The sequence below is a fragment of the Chrysemys picta genome, chromosome 7 (genome assembly GCF_011386835.1).
Source record: "Chrysemys picta bellii isolate R12L10 chromosome 7, ASM1138683v2, whole genome shotgun sequence".
Classification (NCBI taxonomy): Eukaryota; Metazoa; Chordata; order Testudines; family Emydidae; genus Chrysemys; species Chrysemys picta.
Genome location: NC_088797.1, coordinates 83,410,771 through 83,437,707, shown reverse-complemented (window position 1 = coordinate 83,437,707; position 26,937 = coordinate 83,410,771). Strand labels below are relative to the sequence as shown.

General features: G+C 41.1%; 1 protein-coding gene across 15 annotated transcripts in view; it reads left to right on the top strand.

Annotated features, from left to right (window-relative positions):
- The window catches only part of CTNNA3 (catenin alpha 3), a 939,042-nt gene that overhangs the window by 710,539 nt on the left and 201,566 nt on the right, over positions 1–26,937 (top strand). For 14 of the 15 annotated variants that reach the window (XR_010589482.1, XM_065553430.1, XM_065553429.1 and 11 more), the window contains one exon: positions 9,989–10,189. The exons of the other annotated variant lie outside the window; for it this stretch is intronic. Coding sequence is in view for 13 of the 14 variants with exons in the window: in XM_065553430.1 (XP_065409502.1) it covers positions 9,989–10,189 (201 nt within the window). In the remaining variant the exon portion in view is untranslated. The remainder of the gene's footprint in view (positions 1–9,988; positions 10,190–26,937) is intronic. 15 annotated transcript variants of the gene reach the window in all.

Here is a 26,937-nt window from a genome sequence, read left to right as displayed (position 1 = left end):
AATATATACAAAGCAACTAAGAAGGGGGATGACAAAGTCAGGACTAGTAGCATGGGCACTTTTAAAAGTAAACCTTCACTCACTGTCAGACAGTATAAATACTTTGCTGGAGTATGCATTCCTAATATAGGAAGTAATACATTAAAGTCAATTCTGCAGTTCAGGATTTGCTTTCTCCTTTTGTAAATGGAGGCCTAACACAGCAGATATATCAATCAGAGAGGAGCAAGCAGGAAACAAAATGAAAGGGAAAAGAAAGGAAGCAGATAGAATCTTTTCATTATAGATTGAAACTTATGTATGTGATTGGTATAACTTTATACAAGTACCAATTTGTGAACATATACTTTGTTTTTGTTGAATGATAAGCAGTCTGTCCACTCATTCAATCTCTAGGATATGTTGTTAAAATTAAATAAAAGCGAAATATTGACGAGAGAGATAAAAATGTTGCTCTTTAAGTGATTGCCATACACACCACTGATTCATGTGAAGTATCGTGGAACACATACATAATTTATTGTGTTGACTCTTAATATTAATCAACTAATAGATGCTCTCCATCTACAGTCTGCCTGGTTCTTGTGCTATATTGACTTCTGATCTAAAAAATAGACAGTGAAATAAGGATCATTGAAATTACTATGTTCAGACTAATAAAGATGATTAGAAAAAGCAACAAAACAAAAATTAAAGTAAGACAATATCAGAACAGATGTTGTGAATCTGTTTTTCATGCAGAGATGCTTAAATGCGAGGAATGGCCTTCCAGGCAAGATTGCTGAGATGATAACACTGAATTTGTTCAAGATAGTTTGATTAGATGGCATGACAGGGGAGGTATAGTACTAAAAGGAGAATAAGCTGATGAGCCAGCTGGTCTTTTCTCATTGCTTCAAGATTTCTCTTGGCTTTCTTTAGGAGCTCAAACCAAGTATTAAACAGCCTCTGCTGTGTATGAACATCTGAACTGTTTCTCTGTCTTAGCAATTGCCAACTCTTTGCAGACACTTAAAGCCTTTTCTGCTTCATTGTCCTAATTTCAAATATTATTCTCTTTTAGCTCATTATCTCTTTTGTTCCACAACAGGTGTTTGTTGTTGCTTTATTTTGTTGCTGAATTTTCTGCTACTTTTGGCATTATGATAACATCTTTCTCGTTTATGTATTCATTGCTTTCTGTACAACATAGCCTTATACTCAGTGAATTTCATATCTATACTATACAGAGGTATTAATTCCTTGCCACCCTATTGTATTTAACCTTCTTATCTTTTATTATCAACCAACCAGTTAGATCCCTGGACAGCTGCTCCTGAGAATGAGCAATGTACAGGTTTTCACTTTGAATGAAAATATTCATTTGTGAAACTTTGACTTCATATGTAAATTTTATGCAAGGTGCATGTGTATCAATTCTACCACTAGGAAAAATCATGCGTTCATCACAGGTAAGAGTTTATCATATTTGTGTGGAGGTTCCATGAGGTTTCTATCCCAAACCAGCTTTTGTTGATCAAATGACAGTTTTTTACCTGCTGTTCAACAAAGGCATAGAGGACAAATTTTACTGCATCAGACACTTATCACATTTACGTCAGTTGTTTGGTATAGAAGACATAAAGCTGTTATAGTAGAATGTTACCATGGGATGAGCGTCTTCACCTGAGCAATTATCTAAGAGCGGCAGATGGCCATTATCCTCTGACAATATTTTATTGACATCTCTAAAATAGCTGGCATTTAACATAATAGGGTATGCTCCGTTATTAACGTTGTAAAAGAGATTTAAAAAATTATATAAAAAAGTCTGCAGTCACATACTGCTAATGTAGCAGAAGGAAATAGACTTTCAGTTTACAAAGTGAATTTAGTATCCCTGGAAGTGCTGAACAGACTGAAGGCCTCTATTTACTCACAGAAAGTATAGCACAAGCAGAAGTGATGCAAGCTTCCTAAATACTCTTCAGCCCTGACCTGAAGGGTCTAGCAAGGATAGTTTGGTCTTCATTCATTGCCTGGCCTCACCCCTGAGATTATTAACAAGGGTGCCTGCAGTGTATTATTTTTAAAATATGGACTAGGAACTGCAGTGAATCCTGTTTCCCATAGACAACTGGAAAGCTTGTCAGATTGTAACAGCTTTTTCCTCACTACAGACTTGGACTAGATTTGAACTGAATAAGAAACTAAAAGTTCTATACCTCATTATATATCCCTTGCTCCATATCTCATTAATATCCATTGTCCCACCGATAACTCAGATAAACTATTTTGTAAGAAAAATGATTTTGCATTTTAGACTAAAGAATTAATAAATCCTAAAAATCTCCCAGTTTTTTACAAATATTTTTGTGAACCCAGACAATTTCTTAGCTAGATCTTGTTTTTAGAATACAAGTACATCAACTATAAGCTTTCCATTTCCTAGCTATGGGGGGCAGAAAACAGATTTATTTTGCCCTGATCAATGCTAAGTCATTTCTCACCAAAAGCAATAAAATTGCAATCTTCAGACCTTCTTTTATGCAGATCAAGTAGAAAGGAAAATGGAATCCTTACTTTTCTGTCAGTGGGAATGTAACTTGTTAGTTTGTAGACCCTACCTACCTAATTTTTTTTATTTACCAGCTCTCTAAGCAACTCTGCTCCTCAAAATGGCAAACATGCTGAAAAAGACCAAGCAATCAACTTGGTTGTTTGATATATTTAATGTGTGGCACAAGCCTCTCTCCATGCACTGAAGGACAGATATTTCTTTTGTACTGTAGAATCCCCCTCCAAACAGCTTTCCAAATAGATTCCTTGTCACAATGCTGGTAAAGTTCACCCACAGGACATTTACCTGGCTGTTGTGTTTGGATTCTACCATGCTGCACCCATGTGCACTTAATCTTCCTTTGGTCTGGGTTGGCTCCAGGACTGTCTCTTTCTTTGGCCTCTCTGGCACACTTCCTGGGCACACACTCTGCTACCCTTTCATGGAAATGGGACCTCAGGCCCAGCTGCCCCAAATTGTCACATAAGCAAATCAAAGAAACAGAAAAAGCAGAATTCTCCTTCTCCATTTATGAGCTAAGGAAGGAAAATTCCCTATATTTTAGCCAGAGGATTGTGGAGAGAAGAATCAAGAAAGTACTTTCCCTCCCAAATTCTGTGAGACCATGATGGATATTCTGGCCCAGGAAAAATGAAGAAAAAGACAAGGTCAAAGCACATAAAAGAGCATTTTATCCAGCTAGCTCCCTATATTTTCCCAGTTATATACCAGATGAGATGTCAAACCTATATGAATACACCATGGGTTTCAGAAGATCAATAATTCTGCATCATCCAGTAGTCAAAGAAAAGTGTCAAAAACTCATATTACCAGATGACTTATAACATGTATATCAGAGCCAAAGGTTTATGACCTCCAGAGAAAATCGAAGCACAATTTACTAAACTAAGTTTGACATCTTCTGCCAAACAACCCAATGCATTTTATGAGGAAATCTGCAAAGCAACTCCCTGTCCAGGGTACAAAGACTTCAGTAGGAACTGGAGATTAGATATACTGACCTCAGCAGATATCTCTTGTAGCGAGGGGGTAAAATGCAGTTTATTCCCCATCCTCTGCCCTCCTATTAATACCCTTACTTCTGTTGTATATAGTGCCAGGAGTGTATCTTTTTTTCCTTTTTTCTAGCTCCCTTGTCAAGATACCTCTTAAGTGCTGGTACACTCCTATTTGTGAGGATTAGCGGACATTAACTATGTTTGAGAATAGGAAACTGGCAATTTCCTTTGTCTGAATGGCCACCTGGCTTTTGCACTAGTCAGTCACTGCCCCCAAAGAAAGCAATATTCCTTTCTCTCATGGTCAGGGCCGGTTCCAGGGTTTTTGCCACCCCAAGCGGCAAAAAAAAAAAAAGCCGTGATCCCGATCTGCGGCGGCAATTCAGCGGAAGGTCCTTCGCTCCAAGCGGGAGTGAGGGACCGTCCGCCGAATTGCCGCCGAATAGCTGGACGTGCCGCCCCTCTCCGGAGTGGCCGCCCCAAGTACCTGCTTGGCAAGCTGGTGCCTGGAGCCGGCCCTGCTCATGGTGCTGCTCTTTTGTTCCTTCTTTGGGGGGTGGGGAAATTCTTTAGGGTCGAACCCTCATAGGATTATGTTTTAACTAGCCTGTTAAAGAATAGTGAGTTTGCTGTTCAGTGTTACTTTATGCTCAATATGTTTTTGCAGCTTTGGAAGAGTTCTTGTGGCAAGCCTTTTCCAAGTTTAGTTCTGAGCAGGGGATAAAATTTGGTTTCTACCATCAGTTGGCTAGGAGATGGAACATCTCTTCCAGGGACTGCACTGCGTACAGCCATGAAGAGAGGGGATTATCATGTAGACACCAATTTCCCATTATGGATTAGCGGTGTCTTACTAAACCAAACAAGGAGAATGATCTCATTAGATTTGATCTATGTATGAATGCTTTTTCTTTAGCAGCATTTAAAATTGTGGGTCACCTGTTGAAATTGAAGTAATGTCGGAAAATTTACTCAAAAAAGGCTCAGATAAATGTCCATTTAAAAAATAAAATAAGGAGCAAAGCAGATCAAATAATGTGATATTAAGGATGGGAGCAAGCTACAGGGCCGTGCTATAGAGCTTGGTTAATAGGAAGAAAAGATAACAGGTTGGTGCAATGCAGGCTGCTGAGAGTTTTAAATAACTCATGAATGGACATGTGATTGTTGTGAGGTACTGTCTGCCTAAATTGGGTAGATGATGAACTGTGAAGCTGAGATCTGAAGCACCTATCTCCCCTTGTTCCGCAATTGTGTCTGTACGGGTCTGATCCAAAGCCCATTGAAATAATTGGGAATCTTCCCAATGACTTCAGTAGACTTTGGCTTAGGTTCTAACACGATGGGCCAGATCTTCAGCCGGTGTATACTGGCATAGCTTCAATGGAGCTAAACCAGTTTATACCTGCTGAAGTTCTGGGCCTGAAGGTCTTGGACTGAAGTCAATTATTTTAACCAGGACACACAAGATCAAATATTGCTCTCAGTTACATCCATGCAATTACTTTAAATTCATTGGGAATCCACAGGTGTAACTGAGGGCAAAAAGTTGATGATCAAGCTGCTAACATTCCAGCTCCTCCAACATTTATTTTAAGTGGTTTAAAATAGGGTTGTCAAGCGATTATTTTTTTAATCCTGATTAATCGTGTGATTAAACAATAATAGAATACCATTTATTTAAATATTTTTGGATGTTTTCTACATTTTCAAATATATTTATTTCAATTACAGCACAGAATACAAAGTGTATAGTGCTCACTTTATATTTATTTTAATTTTTTATTACAAATATTTGCAGTGTAAAAAAACAAAAGAAATAGTATTTTGCAATTCACCTAATACAAGTACTGTAGTGCAATCTCTTTATCATTAAAGTTGAACTTACTAATATAGAATTATGTACAAAAAAGTTTGTTTACATTTGCAAAAGATAATGCTGCCTGCTTTTGTTTACAGTGTCACCTAAAAGTGAGAACAGGCGTTTGCATGGCACTGTCGTAGCTGGCGTCAGAAGATATTTACATGCCAGATGCGCTAAAGATTCATATGTCCCTTGATCCTTCAACCACCATGCCAGAGGACATGCGTCCATGCTGATGACGGGTTCTGCTCGATAACGATCCAAAGCAGTATGGACCGACACATGTTCATTTTCATCATCTGAGTCAGATGCCACTAGCAGAAGGCTGATTTTCTTTTTTGGTGGTTTGGGTTCTGTAGTTTCTGGATCAGACTGTTGCTCTTATAAGACTTCTAAAAGCATGTCCATACCTCATAATTTTCAGATTTTGGAAGGCACTTCAGATTCTTAGACCTTGGGTCGAGTTCTGTAGCTATCTTTAGAAATCTCACATTGGTATCTTCTTTGCATTTTGTCAAATTTGTAGTGAAAGTATTCTTAAAATGAATAACGTGCTGGGTCATCATCTGAGACAAGTATAACATGAAATATATGGCAGAATGCAGGTAAAACAGAGCAGGAGACATACAATTCTCCCCCAAGGAGTTCAGTCACAAATTTAATTACTGTATTATTTTTTTAACAAGCGTCATCAGCATGGAAGCATGTCCTCTGGAAAGATGGAAGAAGCCTTAAGAGGCATATGAATCTTTAGTGCATCTGGCACATAAATATCTTGCGAAGCCAGCTACAACAGTGCCATATAAATGCCTGTTCTCACTTTCAGGTGACATTGTAATTAAGAAGTGGGCAGCATTATCTCCCATAAATGTAAACAAATTTGTTTCTCTTAGTGATTGGCTGAACAAGAAGTAGGACTGCGTGGACTTGTAGGCTCTAAAGTTTTACATTGTTTTGTTTTTGAGTGCAGTTATGGAACCAACAAATACATTTGTAAGTTGCATTTTCATGATAGAGATTGCACTACAGTACTTGTATGTGGTGAATTGAAAAATACTATTTCTTATCATTTTTACAGTGCAAATATTTATAATAAAAATATAAAGTGAGCACTGTACACTTTGTACTCTGTGTTATAATTGAAATAGATATATTTGAAAATGTAGAAAAACATAAAAATATTTAATTTCAATTTGTATTCTATTTAACAGTGCGATTAATCACAATTTTTAATTGTGATTAATTTTTTGAGTTAATCACCTGAGTTAACTGCGATTAATCAATAGCCCTAGTTTAAAATGAATGGGAGAAAATTCCTTAAATTTTCCTCCAGGAGTTATAAATACCTTAGAAGGCTTCATATTGCTATAAAGCTCTTACCCAGACAGTTGACGATCCATTCTCATGTAAGCTAAAACCTTCATTAGCCAATTATACTGATCCCTTTCATCTGCCAATTTTCTAATTAATAGACATTCACTTTCAGAAACATTTTTTTTTTCATTTTTTAGCTTTTGTGTGTGTGTTTTTAAAATGCTGATCCCTTGAAACCATCTGCGTGAGAGAGAGAAAATTAATCTCAAATAGAATCTGCCAGCCCAATCAATTATTTGTACATCCTAAGGTAAAACCCAAACAAAATATAAACTTAAATTAATGTTTTCTATGTGCAATGCTGAAATTAATGTCTCAGGCAACAGAATGAACCTTCTGAAAATGCACATCCAAGAACATGTTTGTCCTGCTTATATCGTTAATGCTTTTTTCTTCAGAAATTATTGTGTTGTAAAATGCAATTGACATTAGTGATCCTGAAGGACAGTTTTTCTAATAGTACTTTTTGTCCTCTATATTTAAATTTGCTTTCTTTTTCTAATTGCCATCCTTTCCCATCCCCTGGTCCTCTTAGTGTTTCTATTCTATATAAGCACTTATACCTCTGTCAACATACTGCACTAAGTGACATGACTGACATCTGTCACGTGTGTGTTCTGTTATCCTTTCCCCAGGAGAAGTGTGTGAAGTGGAGTGTCTTCTTTTGGTAGGATGTTTATTATATAGATGTTGCTCTGTGTTTATATCAGAGAAGGCAAGGTCAAAGAAATGTGGCTTGCACTTGGAGTGGAATGTGGTGAGGTTTGTGATGGTTGTTAATGTTTGAGGAGTTTCTGCATTGTATTCAATTAAATACTTTGTGATTTATACACTGGTGGATTTTGTCTGGTGTGTTATTTTGGGTTTCTAAATCACTATAAACATGATTCCCTTTTTATAACCATGTAATAGTACAAGGTTTAAGTTAATACTGACATATTCTTTATGCAGTGTTCAACAAGATACATCCTGTATTAACATGCGGGGTGTAGGAACTGGATGGCTTTATTGTGTAGTGTAGGAGTCTATCTGTTCTTGATGACACTCTTAATGTTGCTACCAAAATCTGTTTTCTTCACATCCTCTCTTACTGATGTTATTTTACAATACATCTGAGCAGAGAAAAAGGGCTCATTTTAGGTCTGTGTATGAAATGAAGTAATTCAATAACAAGATGTATATGAAAGAAACACCTAGGGTAGAAGGTCAATTAACATTATCTGTGACTTTTAAGAACCGTTTATTTTATTTGAAGAAAATAGTAGACATTTTTTCCCATCATGAGTAATCACTTATTTCTTTAATGCCCCAATTAATTACATTAGTTAAGCACATACTTAACGTTATGCACGTGAGTATTTCAACATGCTTAACGTTAGCCATATGCTTAAGCACCTTGCTGAATCAGTGTCTTATTCGGCAGGTGAGAGCTCTGAGGCCCTTGAATTAAAAAAGAAAAATCTGACTCTTCTGTATGAAGAGCTTTGCAAGTCCCTCTCCTCTCTAATTGTATCATTATTTTTAGATCAGAATCAAAAGTTGTCCATAAATATACCTTACTGTTGCCAGCAGGAGGAAAATGGTATTAAAAGCCATGGTACAAAAAATCATAAACATAATTAATGATATTATAAATCGAAACTGTCAAGGAGGGTAGCTGTTTTCCCATACTGCAATCAGGTATTAGATTACACATCTGTATAGATAATAATATAGCCCTCTATATAATATATACATTTCCGAGAAGCTTGGAATCTATGGCACAAAGAATTAAACACTTAGGGACAGGTTTCTAAAGGTAGAGGATACAGTGCAGAAATTAACACAGCCCCTTTGAAAGTCAAAAGAATTCCTTTGGCATTAAGATTTGAACCAAAAAATGGCTTGGGGGTGAAGATGACCATCCCAGTAAAAGGATCAAACAAAATAAAAACATACAAAATCAGCATATAACAAAAAGGGTAAGTAGACACAGTAAAATAGGATAATCACTCAATAGCACTACAAAAATAAGTATACAGCACAGTAATTGCTACCTTTCACATATAGTTGATATTTAACATTCATGAGGACCCATCAACATTTTGTAAAGTGAGTTAAGGAAACATCTGGTAGTTAAAGAAGCATCTGCTAAGTGTCTAACCAAATAAGCATTTCACAGTCTCATCACAGAAGATATGATTATAAGCAAGGTGACTCATTATCTTGCTTGAAGACCAAACATACTTAACCTAGCAGGAAATGGAGATGATCAATTGAGATGAGATCTCAGGGACAAACTCATGGAAATGCAAAAGTGGTTTTGTTTTTTTTTCTTGATAGATTGGATATTTTGTGGAGAATGAAATAGCAAGATTTGGTAATAGCATGCATGTGCAAGGAGAAGCAGAGGAAGGAATCAAAAATGGATACCTAGGCAATAAGTGGAAGTAGGAAGGGGGAAAAGGTTTGGAATGCAAAATAGGAAGCTCAGTTTTATTGATGATTTATTTCAGCTACCAGCAAGCCATATAGGAAAATATGGAGAAATAGCCAGATATGCTTAGCCTGCAGAGAATTTTGTAAGTCATCAGCATAGATATTGTTTAAACAATGATGGTTCTATTTCCATGAACACAGAAAAGATTAATTCAGTTATGGCAATTCTTAGATACTCAATTCATATCTTTATAAAGCACTTTGCCATAGACATTTACACAGGACATCTTCAGTTATAGTAATAAATCTTCCCCTGGTTCCATCCTTCAACTATCCAGAATGTATGAAAACTTTCCTAGAACTTTAATTTACATATATGTTTTTAGACATTTAGGTCCAGATCCTCAATGGTATTTAGATGCCTAACGTCCATTTATTCTGATGGGAGTTAGACTCCTAAATACTTTTGAAGATTTGGGCCTTTGTAACCATTCCTGACTCCTTACTACATTACTATCACAGCAAATGGAACAGTATTGCACATACAGCTGAAATGGGGAATACTATTGGAATGTCAATTAACAGTTTTAATCATATCAAATGAAAAGTACCAGGTGTCACAAGAGAAGGCAAAGCTGGAGTCTTATGCCCAAATAAGTGTTGTGCACTATATCCAAATTGGCAAGAAAGCATGAACTCATTGTTTGACTTTGTCTGAGTGGAATCACAGCTAAAGGAATCCAATCTAAAAGGTAGCTGTTGTTTTGTTCACAGAAGGCCACATTCTGGAGGATGTAAACAAGTGCATCCTTGCACTGAGAGAACAGGATGCTGATGATTTAGATCGTGCAGCCGGTGCCATCCGAGGGCGTGCGGCAAGGGTGGCTCATATTGTCTCTGGTGAAATGGATAGTTATGAGCCTGGGGTTTACACTGGAGGAGTGATGAAAAAAGTTCAGTATTTGACAAATACTGGTAAGTCTGGATTTTAAACCAATCTAATTCCTTTTCTGTTATACGCTGTTTGTGCTACTGATTTTAAAATAGAATAACTCCATGATCTAGTGAGTTAACACCAACTTTGCCTTGAGTTCTGTTATCTCCTCTCAACAAACACAGTATCTTTTTGTGATTACAGCATACAACTTTAAAAATTGAATCCTTGTAAAAATATTGTTAGCCTACCAGAAATCCTTTTCAGCATTTATATAAATTCAAGTGACCCCATCTAGCCGTCTTGTGACTAGTGAAGCAACAATTTTTAGCAGTATTCTGCCAGCCTCATCATATTCCTTAAACATATTCATGGCAAAGTCATTGATATCCCAGGTTTGCTTTTATAATGTGTGTACAGTATAAATGAAGCCCTTTGTGTTAGCAACAAGTATATTTTTTGCTCTTAGCAATATGAGCTCCAAGTGTATCAGGAGCACCTTTTAGGTATAGGAAAGTTGAAAGCTTTTTAAAAAGAGAAGACCAATCCCTTTTGTGATCACATGTTGTATCTATGGTTATGTGAAATGAAAAGAGACTATTAACTGTGGTTAAATATCCACCCCTCCTTTGCTATGCAAAGTCTGATCCCTGTGCAGCCAGTGGAGAGAATATATTATTAATTCCTTTATAGATGGTCCTCAGCTGGGCCTGTCAAAGAATAGAAGATGAAGCCACCATATTGATAAAAGGATTTAAATTGCTTTGTTGTACAACGCTTTCTACAGTATCTACTTTAAAGGCTGATTTAAGATTCATGAAAAACAAATGTACAAAGTATTTTACTATACATGGTACCTTTTGAGGCTTACAAAATTCTGTAATTTGTCCAGCTATGCTGGAAGAAAGGCAGGGGGCAATAGATGTGGTTTAATTAGGCTGCAGCTTTATTCACCCACAATATCTGGGTGTACCTGGCAACATAAAGTGTACAGTGCAGGTCATCGTTATTTCCTTAACCAGTCCCACCTGTTTGGGGAGCTGCTGCCAGCCCTCTCCCTTTCCAACCTGGGTCTATTGCTGGGACTCTGCTGCCCAACACCTCGTATAAAGGGACTGAAAAGGAAGGGGGTGGGGGTTGGCTCCACACTGTCCCAGATATTAGAAACCCTGAACCCCCTTCCCCAGCTTCCTTAATAGATGCTTTCCTCTAAATTCTCTTCTCCTCCATTTTAGCTGATCAGCATATCCCTTCTGTAATGAGTACCTGCACTGAACGTCTGCTACGTGTTTTTTGTATTACTGGGTCATTACATTTTAACTTAACCTCTCTGCCCACCCAACCAGGTCCCTGACCCACTGTGGGGAGGGTGAAATAACCTACACTGTTTCAGTCAATCTGGCGGCAAGGGAAAAAAATCCTTACCAGTCTCCAGGGAAAAAGGTCAACTAGCTTAATGCCAACAGCAGATCATAAAGAAGCCCAGTTCTACTCTGATTCCATGGATGGGATGAGTAGTATTGACAGCCTGATCCCAGTGAGATAGGGCTTCTCCGGAACTGCCTAGCTTATAAATACCCTACCAAAGTCACCAGGAAGGGCAGTGCCCCCCACAACCTGGTCCAGCAACTTCCTGTTCCTCCTTGCCCCGCCCAGGTAAATCTTGCCCCTCTGCCATCAATTGCAGAGAGAGCCCTTACAGAGTAACAGCATTTTTTCTCCCAATCAGCCAAATAAAGGGTCCATCACATGCAGTTGTGGTGAACAAAGTTTCATAAGTCTGGAGAGGAAAGTAAATTGAATGTTCAGCATTTCTTCCTTCCCCTTATTTCTACCATCACTTCATTGGGACACTGTAAGTCTGTTGGATATAAACTGGATCCTTAATATCTAACTTTTAAACTGAAAAGCTTTTGTCTTCTATAAAAGACACCAAATCAAAAGGAACTCCCAAGACTTGTGTGTTCGTTGACTAGTTTTGATTTCAAGAGCCGACCTCTTACCAAATTGCTCTTATCCAGTTTTCTGGTGAGTGCAGACTGCTTTAGAATATAGTCTTTAATTATATAAATGTTGATGTCTAAAGCCTACATCCATCAGCAGAATTTCCTATACAAGTCTTCAATGTGTCAAGCTTGACTGACATTCACTTAGTGTACATTCAAGAAAAGAGGGGCATTTTGTATGAGCTCATTCTTAGTCAATCAGCTCAAATTAGGTACAAGCTGGAGCTGCATACATTGGGAACAAGAGCAGACTGAGGTCCCAAGAAGTTGCAAAAAGTGGGCATGATGATGTATAGAGTTTGAAAGAAATGTAGTCTTTGTTTTCCTTTTGACATTTTGATGAGGAGAGAGCCTGAAAAATTGTAGAACAACATACTTTTCTCATTACCTGTTAAATGAAACAACAAAGACAAATAACCAAAGAAGAGGTATAGAGAAGCACAGCCATCTGTTCTGTGGTACAATCTCAGTCCTTCGTCCTTGCGGATGGGTAGTGTTTAAACTCTGTGGGAACTGACACTGATTTCTGTTCTGTTGCACTTCAGTGACAGTGTATATCCCTAAATTGGTGTAGCTAAGACAGACAGGAAGAAATACAGCCTTTTTTGTTGGAAAATGTGGTTTGTGTCAAGGCACATTGGTCACAGTGTCATGAGTTTGAATTTCTTTGTAATATATTGAACATCAGAATCCAATATCCTTAAATTATTCAGTAAGAGTGAAAAGAAGGAACATACATTTTTCATCGTTATCATTATTTGTACATTCTTCAGTGAATAAATATGAAATCCTGAGAGGTTATTTTCCCACTTTGACTTCAGTGGAAATTGCAGGTGCTCAAATCACTCAGAATTTGCCCCAATAAGCACTGTCATTGTGGGGGTCCTTAAAGCAAAAACCAGCCAATAACCAGGTGGGTTTTTACTTAGTTATTTGTATGTATGCTGCCATAGGCAACTAATTTAGTTTCTATAAATTACTCAGGGCAATGTAGTGATCTCTCTGCTTCCTCTATATCTAGTGCAAATGAAGCATGTTTCCAATGGCATATCACTGTTAGGCCAATCTTTCCCCTGTTATTAATACTGTCTGAATAACTGTGAATAATCAGACATAAGGGTAAGGTGAACAGAAATATTTATTACTTTATGCTAACATACCAGGTGTACAAAAAATAAGCAGGAACACTATCTACAGTGTTAGCCAAGGAAACACATTTGTATGTAGGACAATATACAAATTATTGTTACGAGAGTAAATATGCTATTTCACAGTAAAATCAATGGGCTCATTTGAATTCACAGAACTCATTTAAAACCTCTTTGAGTAGCTCTACAGGAAGCCTTATAAAATACTAGCAATACTCTTTTACTCTTTCAATTTTGTTCTACGGGCTGGAAATCTAGGAGAACATTTCCCCCTCTGTAGTCCTTGGAAAAATTTAGCAACCAGGGAGTCCAATATCCTTCTGTTAGAGGCTGTCCAGGATTCTATCACCTTTCTGAGTTGGTGGCAGCACATCTTATCAGAGCAATGTCCAAAACTCAACCAATGGCCCCTGTAAGTTGCAAAGAATTCAAAAGATGCTGAGGTGCTCAAATGATGCCCCCATGCCCCGTCGCTTGGGCCAAAACTTTGAAAGGTCTCAATTCTGCCTTCTTCCTATTCTACTCCTCTCATGGTAATGCTCTGCTACTTACCCCAATAAAGGAGAACTAACAACTTAAAATGCCTTGTTCAAAAATTTTAAGTAACACTTAACTTTCAAATGCCTGAACAGCAAATGTAACTTTTCTTGTCTGCATAGTAAACACAGGCATTTTTATCTGTTTGAATAATCAAAGTGGTGCTTTTCGTGCCTTCTTGGTTGCAAAGATTTGAACTGCTTCCTGAAGGTCCACAGTCTGGGCCAGCTCATGCTCTATTGAGATGGTCGCAAGGCCAACCAGCCTCTCCTGTGTCATTATGGAGCATAGATGTGTTTTTTATTAACTTCAACTTGGAGAAGCTGTGTTCTTCACTGGCAGCTGTTACAGGAAGTGTTAGAAGTATGCGTAGAGCAACAAAAGCATTTGGAAAGAGGGTGATCATCTTATTTGTGCACATATATTCCAGAAAAGCCTTTGGAGTTGATCCTGCTGAAATGTATCTTGAAAGGGCTTTCAGTTCATCACCTAAATCACTCACATCACTATCGCACATGTCATCATGTGTCAACACTGTCTCTAGTGCCCTGCATTGCTGGTGTAGGTTGTCTTCAGGTATAGTGAGGAGTTTTGGAATATCATACAACATCCCAAATCTACTGCTGTGTTCCTTGAGCTGCATGAAACATTCTTCAACTGACTGTATTGCACAATCTAGCACCTGGTTAAAGAATTCAACTTTGAATTGTTGTTTGGGGTTTCTTATGGGATTATCCAGGGCCAGCTCCAGGCCCTCCAGTGCTTGGGGCAGCCACTCCAGAGAGGGGCGGCACATCCAGCTATTCAACAGACAGACAGTCCCTCACTCTGGCTCGGAGCGAGGGACCTCCCGCCGAATTGCCACCGCAGATTGCGGCTCATTTTTTTTTTTTTTTTTTTTTTTTGGGCTGGTTGGGGCAGCCAAAACCCTGGAGCTGGCCCTGGGATTATCCCATGCCTCATAATCATGTCGTCTTCTTCAGTGACTCTTGTATTCTTGAATGGGTGGGAAAATAGCTTCAGTGTGAAGTTCCTCTGCCAACTTCTATGCACTCTTCAGAATGTTTTGAAATCTCTCATCTGACCGGTAAGACTGTAGGTATGACTTTGCTTTGTTCAGTTGTTCCATTGCTCCAGATATATCAAGATCAACACTTTGGAGTCTCTTGCTTACAACATTTATTTCAAAGTGTATGTCATGCCACAACACTAAGCCACACAGAAATTTGAAGTCATGTATGTTTCTGGTGATTCCATTTCCCTCTGCCACTGTTCTCCCATGAACAGTTCCTGTCATAGCATTATCCTCCATAATGGCAACTGTGGCATCATCTATCTTCCCAATTTGGTGTTTGATAGCTTTATGGCCTCCACTCGACTTTCCCATCGTGTGGCACTCAGTGGTTTCAGTGTCAGAGAGGATGTTCCCTGACGTTGCTTCAAAATTTGCCATTGATGAGTTGATGCAGAGAAAAATACATAGATGCTTTGAATTACATTAAAAAATTCAGCAGCCTCACTAGAAGCTGATGCTACATCACTGACTACCAAGTTCAATGAATGAGAACTGCACGGGACAAAAGCTTGAGGGTTTAACTCTCAGATCCGTGTCTGCTCTCCTCTGTTCTTTCCTCTCATGTTGGCACCATTATCGTAGCCCTGACCTCTCAGGTCAGCTATTGCAATTCCCGTATCTTCCAGTTTTTTAAGAAGCACATTTGTCATACCAGCTTCTGTAGTATCATCGATGTCAATAAATTCTAGAAAATGCTCTCTGACGGTCAGCATTGCAGGGACATTTTCACTAGGTTCTGTTACAAAATGCATCATTAAAGTCATTTGTTCCCTATGGCTGATGTCAGGTGTGCAGTCCAGAATAACAGAGTAATGGGGGAGGGATAGCTCAGTGGTTTGAGCATTGGCCTGCTAAACCCAGCGTTGTGAGTTCAATCCTTGAGGGGGCCACTTAGGGATCTGGGGCAAAATCAGTACTTGGTCCTGCTAGTGAAGGCAGGCTGCTGGACTCGATGACCTTTCAAGGTCCCTTCCAGCTCTAGGAGATAGGATATCTCCAATAATTTAATTTAATATCTTGCTGACTCCAGATCTTCCACAATCTTCTGTTTGACTTTTGTTGCCAGTAACTGTATGATCTCACTTTGAATTGTTTTTCCAAGGTGGTGGTGGTGTGTACATTTCCTGGGTGTTGATTCTTAGATGCTCCTGGAGTACAGCATCAAACTCAGCCATCAGCTCCACAATTTTAAGGAAGTTTCCATTGTTTGGCACATATAGCTGATCTGAAGTGCCATGCAGTGCTAGATTTTGGGTAGCAGGCATTCTCACAATGGCAACAAGCCTTTTCAAAACATTTTGCCAGTAAAGAGATTCTGAGGCAATCTTCTCTTGATGCTGATCATAGTCTCATCTCAAACTCTTTCCACCTATAGAATCTTCTGTGATAATTTGCTGCCTTCTCATGGCATGGCAGATTTCTAGCCAGATTTTTCCAGTCCTTTGTTCCTGTAGAACTCAATGTGGCTGGAACATTAGACTGGAAGAGTTTGCAACAAAAACAGTATGCAGCATTCTGGGTTTTTGAGTACATAAGCCATGGCCTCTCCACTTTGTCACCATTGGATTTCATGCCAGTAATGTGTTGGATGGAAACTTCTATTTTCATTGTCTTTGGGGAACATGAAGTTTTTCACTTGCTGTGGCCCATGCAGTACAAGGAAGTCCCTCAGGCTACTGCTCAAGTGGGTCTACAGTCCTGGATCATCTAGACCAGTGGTTCCCAAACTTGTTCCGCCGCTTGTGCAGGGAAAGCCCCCGGCGGGCCGGGCCGGTTTGTGTACCTGCCGTGTCCGCAGGTTCGGTCGATTGCGGCTCCCAGTAGCCAAGGTTCCCTGTCCCAGGCCAATGGGAGTTGCTGGAAGTGGGGCTTTCCCTGCACAAGCGGCGGAACAAGTTTGGGAACCACTGATCTAGACTCAAGGAACTAAACTCATCAGCAGCTGTTTTTTGTGCCTCCACCACACTCTTCTCTGATCTACTCTTTTTTTGAGGAATGTGCATGGTTACATCCATTTGAGATAGAGATATGGATGCTGCAGTAGCTGCCAGGTCACCTGCACTCTGACTAACTGGAAGATCAGGCATCTCCTCACCACACTCAGGAGAGCTCTTTCCTGCTTAGATAGAAAAGCTTCCTCTGCTTTCTTTTTCTGAATGCTGCCCCAGAAGGGCGTTTTATTCTTTCACTCATGACTGCTGTTCTGTGCCAGCTATAGTGGCCCTCAACACTCAATTGAAGGGGACAAATAAGCAGGCTGGTAGTAGGGCCTGAGTGAGGGAAGATATCAGTGTCTTAAGGGCCTAACTGGCTCCTACTATTTCAGTTGACTGTCTGATCTCCTCAAATGGGTTCAGGGAAGCAGCAGGAAACAGGAAGCTCCCTGAGAAGCTGGTGTGAATCAGTCCAGGCTCCTGGGGGTGCTGGAGAGGTACATAAGAGGCTCCTCCTCCTCTCTCTCTCTCTCTCTCTCTCTCTCTCCCTACAGTTCCTGCTGCTTTCTGTTATTCCCTCTCACCTTTTTCGCCTGCCTGCCTGTTATGTCTCTTGTGCCCTCCTTCCTCCAGCACAGCACTCCACCATCTCTGTGTATCTAGAGCAGGGAGAATACAGATGCACCACCAGCAGACCCAATTTTCTACACTCTGGATCCTAGTGGCGCCCTCCTCTCCCCCCCAGTCTGGCCCCTGAGGTGGCCTCATGGTAAGGCCAGCCCTGAATACAGTGAAAGGAAAAAAGCCTACATTTATTATAAACATTACCTATAGTAAACCTTTAGGGTGGAATGGCCCTTTAAGGACCAGAGGCCTGGGATCAGCCAGCTCTGTTTATAAAACACTTACAACTGAGAAGGGGGCAGCGTTCCTCATAAAGAGCTGCAGGAGGGGAGCTTAAGGAAGGGATAGTCTCCTGCAGTACTCTCTGGGGCAGGGGAAATGCTCCAGGAAGAAAGGCCCTCAAGGGAGCAGTTCTGTGTAGGGTTACCATACGTCCGGATTTTCCCGGACATGTCCGGCTTTGGGGGGCTCAAATCCCTGTCCGGGGGGAAATCCCCAAAAGCCGGGCATGTCCGGGAAAATCGGGAGGGCTCGGCCGGGGCCTCTTTGGCCGGGGCCGGGGGGTCCGCGGGGCCGGGGAGTCCGCTGGGCCGCGGGGTCCGCTGGGCCGGGAGCCAGTCCGGGAGCCGGGCCGGGCCCGCTGGGCCGGGGGGTCCGCGGGGCCGGGAGCCGGTCCGGAGCCGGGGGGTGCGCCGGGGGCCGGCAGTGCTGGGCAGGCCGGGGGTGGTCGGCCGGGGGCCGGGGCCGGCACCCCAGGGCCCGAGCCGACCCAGGCTGGAGCCGCCGGGGGCCAGCCTGGGCCGCGCCTCCTCCCCCCCACACTCCCCCTTACCTGCTACAGGCTTCCCGCGAATTAAATATTCGCGGGAAGCAGGGGAGGGGGCGGAGACTTTGGGGAAGGGGCGGAGTTGGGGCATGGGCGGGGCTGGGGGGGCGGGGGCGGGGCCCGTGGAGTGTCCTCCATTTGGAGGCACAAAATATGGTAACCCTAGTTCTGTGGCCATTGCTCTGTATGAGGGGCAAGGAACTGGGAGAGAACTCAGGTTGAAGAAAGCCAAGAGCCTGCAGTGTGGCAAAGGGAGATGTTTTCTGAGAGTGCTGGGGTAAAGGAAGGCCCTGGGGAGAACCCGGTGGCCAGGGAACTGAGAGAACCAAAGAGGCATGCAAGACATTTATTAAGCCCAAGTGGGTAGTTATTCTTATGATGGAGAGTAAGTAATCTCTCCACAGATAGAGTTGCAGCTAGCTTGCTTTGTACATATCTATTTTAACCCTCCCCCCAAAAAACACTTCGGCTTTAAAAATATTTTTGTCTGAAAGGTGGTAACTTTGCCCCAGATGCAAAGAAGAATGTTTCTTCAATGTGTGATTTAAAATTGACTTTTGTCTATTTGTTTAGCTTCCTGTAAACCAACCTATCAAATTCTATACAAGGAATATCATTCTCTTTTAGAATGAGTAGGTTAGCTTTAAAATTATCTCATTCGAATAATTTTATGGAATTACATTTAAATTTTATAGAACTCTACTGGATTAATCCCTATTGATTTATATAGGGTTTTTCCATAAGAGTACACTAATTGTAATAAATAAGATGGCAGACTATTACAAAATGAAATTACACAGTTCCACACCACTGATGTATTGTAATCCTATTGCACAGAGAGTTATGGCTTCACTGAGTATGTCTATACTGCAGCTGAGAGGTGTGATTCCTAGCACGAGTAGACAGATATACCTTGGCTCTGCTCAAAACCGCATGCTAAAAATAGCATTGTGGACATTGTAGCAATGGTGGTAGCTCAGGCAAGCCACCTGAGTCCCAGCCCACCCAACCCCCCTGGGTGGCTAAGACATACCTTTATTCCTACAGTAAACTATTACTTTTAAATGTGACTTGATGTTGAAGATCATTTGCTGATGAAGTGTTTGCTATTGTTAGTGGGGCACTAGCAGTATTTAGACACCATGGTTTTAATTTAAGCAGCTCTGGACTGAAGAAAGGTTGCTGGTCATGTAATCCCTCTTTCTCCTGGATGAGGGAGACAAACAGGATTAGGAATCTCTTCTAGAAGAAGGGCACAAGTGATCCATTATTCATTTGTTTCTGAGTTGTTGTTGTTGTTGTTTTTAATAATGTAATAGTCTTTTTGAGTTGGTAAGGGACTGTGAAGTAGACACCTCTGGGGAACAACCATGCTAACTCCAAAAGGTCTGGGGCAAGGAGAAGTCCTGCTATTCAAAAAAGGACTTCAGAGCAGACTGCTCTGGGAATGGGCTGTGAAATTACAGAATCTGAGGACTTGAATATAGACTCTCAGGACTGGGCCATGCTGACTTCAGAGAGGATGGGAAGGGGAACCCTGGAAAGTGAAGGTTGTTTTTTATTTTTAAGAACTTCATGGGAGGAGCACTTTGGGACAGAGCCAGGGCAAACCTAACAAAGGGCATATTTAATTGGAAAAAGTGCCCATCTCCTCCACTACAGAAACAAGATATGTTTTTATTAGAGGCTCCATATTTTCATTGGATAATTAAAAACTTCTAAAAATTTAGAGTCACACTCCATTTCGTAAGTGATTGTATACAGTTTTACAAAAGTAAAAACACCTATTTTTGTACAATTCTTAAAACAATTCAAAATCCACAGAGCTTCTTGTACCATCTTTAGTATGCTTGTTTATTTTTTAAACAATATTTAGTGCTAATAGTTTTTTGGTATTTTTATAAAGAAGTGCAAATATCTCTCTGGGGCTATGCAAGTGTCCAAAGTGCTGGTGGAGACAGCTTATCTGAAATACAAAAGTACAAAAATATAGCACAAAGGAGCTGGAGCACTCCAATACACCCTCTTCAATCAATCTGTTTTGATTTAATGTGATCCATAAAGGTAGATGCAGGGATAAACACTTTAGGCCTTTAGTACTGTATCCATTTTTCAGCAGAATTGTTTGCTATAAAGTTTGCTCTTAAGGCTATGTTTATTTTTCCAAGAGCCATTTACAGGATTCACAGCAGTGGTCCAAACGACTTCTAAACAGCAACATACCTGTTCTTGTGCTTACTTGTATTCTGCTTTTGTTGTCCTCTCCTATTAATCTTTGCTGGCAGTTATTTCCATGGACGCATTTGTGCCTAGGAAAGCCTACAGAGATTCGGCTCTTGATAGTTTGCGGAGAGAGGCCATTTTTATTCGATATTACAAATCTTCATCCATTGTATGTGAGTTGTTTTCTTTCCTGGCCACCTTTAGCATTCTTGAGACTTCGCTTAGGACTGGTACATCAAGACCTTTGAGAAACACAGCATTCTGTCTGTGCCAGGGTTAGACACCGCTATTTCTGTGACCAGGCTTTGTAAATTCTGACCCACATTAAAAAGACTGTCCTGGAACTTTTTCCAGCCTTCCATTCTGGCTGCAGAAAAGTGGAAGTAACTAAATCTGACTGTTGCTTTCATGTCTATTGGCAGTCAGTAACTATTTGAAGTGGGTTGTGCACCGTGTATACAGCACAATCAGCACCCCTTACTTTTAATTACCCCCACTGTTTCTCCTGCCTCTTGTAGAGATGTTTCCTGCAGTGAAGGAGCTCCTTCCTAGCAGTGCCGGCTCCAGGGTTTTGGCCGCCCCAAGCAGCCAAAAAAAAGCCGCGATTGAGATCTGCGGCAGCAATTCGGCGGAAGGTCCTTCACTCGGAGCGGGAGTGAGGGGACTGTCTGCCGTATTGCCGCCGAATAGCGGGACCTGCCGCCCCTCTCCGGAGTGGCTGCCCCAAGCACCTGCTTGCCAAGCTGGTGCCTGGAGCCGGCCCTGCTTCCTAGCAACAGAGCTGGGCTTAGCATGCCACTAATATAATCACTTCATAGAAGGTTGATGTTTTTTGGGGCAGGATTTGAAGGGTATTCTTTGGATTGTTGTTCACTGGTGGGTGGATGTTTGAGGCAGACAAGGATTTTATTATACAGTATTTTGACTGTAAAAATATACTTACTGTAAATGCACTGGGGCCAATTGGCCGAGTATTTACTGTAAATTAGAATTAAAAAATGTTCACTACTTTTTACTTGAAAATCTATGGAAAGGTGTCTGAGCAGAATAATTACAGGTCTTGGACTATTCACCTACCATTTTGTGGTCCTTCCTGAGAGATGGGGGCCAATAACTGTGTATATGCAAATTACATGTAGACTAAGGGTCCATGGGATTAGCAGGGGCAAATGTCCTCTCTCTCAACCCATGATTTTAAAGGATCCAGAACTGGCCTTTCACTGGCAACTTTTTCAGGGGATGGTGCCAATAGTTTCTTTCCTGTCCAGACACACCCCACTACAAGCACCTGTCAGAATCATATGTGCATTAGTCAGGTTCTAATTTTCAGTTAGTTTTGAAACTCTGCTAGGATGTTAGCAGTCCTAGAGAAAGTTATAGATAGACTGATTTAGATAAAGTAAAAATAAAACCTTTAGTCTTCAGCTGTCATCTGGACCAAATTTGTTTGAAGGTTTTAGCAAATTAGAGAAACCCCCATCTCTGCCAAGAGATGCTTTCCCCACTCCCCTTTCTTTAACCCTGACTGTACCCTGCCTAGATCTGGGAAGTTCTGCACAGCGCTTGGAAACAGAAACAATGATTTCCCACCACCACCACCTATTTCACAAACCTGGTCAAAAAAATCAATATTCACTTCATGTGTATCAGTGTTCCTTGTGCTGAAGTTAACAACTGCAAGTCTGGACATAGCAGCATCCTCTTTGTGGCATCAGTGTTAGTACTGATTTTTGTTCACTTTACACTTGACTCACCTGAATATTTTGAGTGATGACAAAATATTTTGGTTTTGCAAAACTGGGATGGAGAAGCACTGCAAATAGAAAGTATGATACAGTTGAGAATAACTTGGATAAAGTAGGAATAAGAGAAAATAAATGCCCTACAGTGTGTAACAGAATATAAACACATGTACAGCCACTAGAATAAATAGTAAATAAAAGTGAGAATAAGAGCTGTGGTTCAGAATACTAGCAAGGAAGGGATCTGGACATAGTAAAACTCTCAAATCTTTGGCACAGACCTGAATAGCAGTAATAAAATTAAAAAAAAAAAACCACTGATCTATTCAACCTGAGGTATAAAATAGAGGAAATTATTTTTGTTCTGTATACAGGATGAGTGAAAACACATTTGGAAATCTGTACACTCTCCTGCTCATCTCATTTTGGGAAGGATATTATAGAAATAGTATGTGTCAAAAGGCAGCTGACATCACACATCCACTAAAGGATCTTTAAGCATTCAAAACGCTTAGAGACACTAATCTTTGGAAGAAGTAGATTAGAAGAGACCTCACCCCTGAATATAAAATTCTGAAGGGAGTTAAAAAGATGCAGATGATGGCAAACCTTCTGCAGAAAGGCTATTTAAACTAGTGCCAAACACAAGAACACGGGAGCCCAAGTATGAGGGTAAGAGTTTATTCATTCAAAGTTTTAACAGTTTTCAACACAATAGGTTAGAAAGTGTTAATGTCCTAACCTCTTATATGGCAGAGCTGGAGAAAATGAACAATTGCTTCATTCATTCCTCTCAAACAGGACATAGGGAATGATAATGAGAAATTGATCCTCAATCCTGTCTCCCCTTCTCTTCTGTAATCTATGAGAGTACTTAGTGTGGTTGAGATACCACAATACACTGATGACATCCAGCTTTATATCTACTTTCAAAGTGATGCAACAAGCACCCTCACTAAGATTTCACAAAAGACAGACCACAAAGATGCTGGTGAGGAGTGGGAAATGTTTCAAGGTGGTCTGCCCCTCATTTGTCACAGTGGTTTGAAGTTCTAGGGTTCTGCTTCTATCATAAGTAACCCTGGATGACCATGTAGTGACAGTGGCAAGAAATGCCTTCCATCTTCAGCTTGCTAGGAGTCATCTCCCCTCTCAGTTGAGGATAATCTCAGTAATCCATAGTTCTTTCACATCCCCAGCAGCAACAACACAGGGACTCCAGATTGTGCAGGACATGGCAGCCTGGCTCTTCAGCAAGATGATTCACTCAGAATGAAGTTCAGAAAGAAAAGGGTAGAGTGAAGAACTGTCCCTTCCCTTTAGGATTCCAATGCTTTCTGCCTTCCGTTAGCTCCAAATAACATCCAGTGCCAATTCAAGGCTTTGGTCTCAGTGTTAGGGATATCTAAGAGTTTGTTTCCCCATCTATGACCCACGAAGACATTTGTGCTTCTCTGGGGCAATGCAGTTAACAGGATGAAGCCTTTAAAAATTGGCAGTAAGGTTGCTGGGGGAGTTTGACAGTGAAAAATGCTGACAGGTGATTAGAATGAGACAAAGTATGACCTTCATTAAGATCCACCTATCTGCTAAAACTTGCCCACCATAACTTTAGGCAAGATGACAAATAAACTAACCAAATAAAACTGAAGCAGAGCTTCTAAGAATCGTGGAAGAGCATAATCCACTATACAGTCTTCTTTGGACTATCAACTTGCAGATATAATTTTTCTTTTTTCTACACTTGGATACTTCAGCAATGGATGTTACAGAAATTCTGAAGATACGTTGATTATGGCTGAACCCAAAGAGAATAAAAATTTTACTAAAAGTCCTACTGAAATTATAACTTGACAATTGGGGACAACTGATTTTCTGGGTCTCCTCCACTGTAAAATGTCTGATTTACAGAAGGTCCTTGTATCATTGTGATTCTACTTTGTAATATTAATTAACCAAGAGGACAATGGGTAGCTCATTTTATTTTCCTTGATAAGTTGAACTGTGATGGGCACTCTGCTCCCACTGTCAGAATCTCCGAAGTCAACAGGGAGCCACTTCCATCCCTGCCCTACTTTTAAGCAGGGCAGATCAGCGTCAACCCTAAAGGGAAGGGACAGTTCTTCACAAACCTTACAACTCCTTGATTACTGACATCACTCTACCCTTTTCTTTCTGAACTTCATCTGGTAACTTTTCAAAAAGGTCTTTCTCTGCTACTTATGCCTGCTTAGCATTACTTAACTGATCTAATGGGAGCCCTCTCATTGTAAACATTTAGTACTTGCTCACTGACTTTGGTCTCTAAAAGTGGAAAGTATTTGTTTTATCTTGTGAGCTAATGAGTTCTAACAACTATACAGAAATAAAAAACCAAACAAAAACCCATCAACAAATATTGTAAAGCCCATACTCAGTGATAAACTTGACCTACATTCTATAGAAGCATAGTATCATAGACATATAGGTCTGAAAGGGATGGTCATTTAGTCCAGCCCCTTGCACCAAGGCAGGATCAAGTAAACTTAGACCATCCCTGACTGATGTTTTGTCCAACCTATTCTTGTCTACACTATGAAATTAAGTCAATTTTATAGAAGTCAATTTTTACAAATCAATTTTATACAGTCGATTGCGTATGTCCCCACTAAGCACATTAAGTCGGCGGAGTGTGTCCTCACTACCGTGGCTAGCGTCGACTTACGGAGTGGTGCACTGTGGAATTCTGGGTTAAGCTCCCAATGCCTAATGGGGCAAAAACATTGTCGCAGGTGGTTTGGGGTACATGTCGTCAGTCGCCCCTCCCTCTGTGAAAGCAACGGCAGACCATCATTTCGCGCCTTTTTTCCATGCAGATGCCATACCACGGCAAGCATAGAGCCCACTCAGCTCAGCTCACTGTCACCGCTGCTGTTGTGTCCTGGATGCTGCTGTCAGCAGACGGTGCAGTAGGACTGCTAACCATCGTCATCCACTGCTCTCCTGATGCCATGAATCCACCTCACAGGTCCTATCGTCGTTCTGTATAAATATCTATTCTCGTGGCATCCATCGTCATCCACCGCTTTCACTGCAACTCTGCTCTACTGCAGATGCCATACCATGGCAAGCACAGAATCTGCTCAGCTCACCGCTGCTGCTGTGAGCATTATAAACACCCCGCGCATTATCCTGCAGTATATTCAAGTGTGCAAGAGCAGGCGATGATAGCGTGATAGTGATGAGGACGTGGACATAGACTTCTCTCAAAGCACGGGCCCTGGCAATTTGGACATCATGGTGGTAATGGGGCAGGTTCCTGCTGTGGAACACTGATTCTGGGCCCAGGAAACAAGCACAAACTGGTGGGACTGCATAACGTTGCAGGTCTGGGATGATTCCCAGTGGCTGCGAAACTTTCGCATGAGTAAGGGTACTTTCATGAAACTTTGTGACTTGCTTTCCCCTGCCCTGAAGCGCAAGAATACCAAGATGAGAGCAGCCCTCACAGTTGAGAAGCGAGTGGTGATAGCCTTCTGGAAGCTTGCAATGCCAGACAGCTCCCGGTCAGTCAGGAATCAATTTGGAGTGGGTAAATCTACTGTGGGGGCTGCTGTGATCCAGGTAACCAATGCAATCACTGAGCTGCTGCTATCAAGGGTAGTGACTCTGAGAAATGTGCAGGTCATAGTGGATGGCTTTGCTGCAGTGGGGTTCCCTAACTGTGGTGGAGCAATAGACGGAACGTATATCCCTATCTTGGGACCGGACCACCTTGGCAGCCAGTATGTAAACTGCAAGGGGTACTTTTCAATGGTGCTGCAAGCACTGTTGGATCACAAGGGAAGTTTCACCGACATCAACGTGGGATGGCCGGGAAAGGTGCATGACACTTGGATCTTCAGGAACTCTGGTCTGTTTGAACAGCTGCAGGAAGGAACTTACTTCCCAGACCAGAAAATTGCCATTGGGGATGTTGAACTGCCTATAGTTATCCTTGGGGACCCAACCTATCCCTTAATGCCATGGCTCATGAAGCCATACCCAGACACCCTGGACAGTAAGGAGCAGTTCAACTATAGGCTAGCAAGTGCAGAATGGTGGTAGAATGTGCATTTGGATGTTTAAAAGCTTGCTGGCACAGTTTACTAATTAGGTTAGACCTCAGCGGAACCAATATTCCCATTGTTATTGCTGCTTGCTTTGTGCTCCACAATATCTGTGAGAGTAAAGGGGAGATGTTTATGGCAGGGTGGGAGGTTGAGGCAAATTGCCTGGCAGTCGATTATGCGCAGCCAGACACCAGGGTGATTAGAAGAGCACAGCTGGGCGCCCTGCACATCAGAGAAGCTTTAAAAAATGGTTTCATGACTGGCCAGGCTACGGTGTGACAGTTCTGTTTGTTTCTCCTTGATGAAAACCTGCCCCCTTGGTTGACTCTACTTCCCTGTAAGCCAACCGACCTCCCCCCTTCGATCACCGCTTTCAGAGGCAATAAAGTCATGGTTTCAAAATCATGCATTCTTTATTAATTCAACACACAAATAGGGGGAAAACTCGCAAGGTATCCTGGGAGAGGTGGGTGAGGAAGGAAGTACCGGGTGGGGTGGTGGATAAGAGGAGGAAGGGAGGACAAGGCCACACTGCAGTTTAAAACGTATTGAATGCCAGCTTCTGTTGCTTGGGCAATCCTCT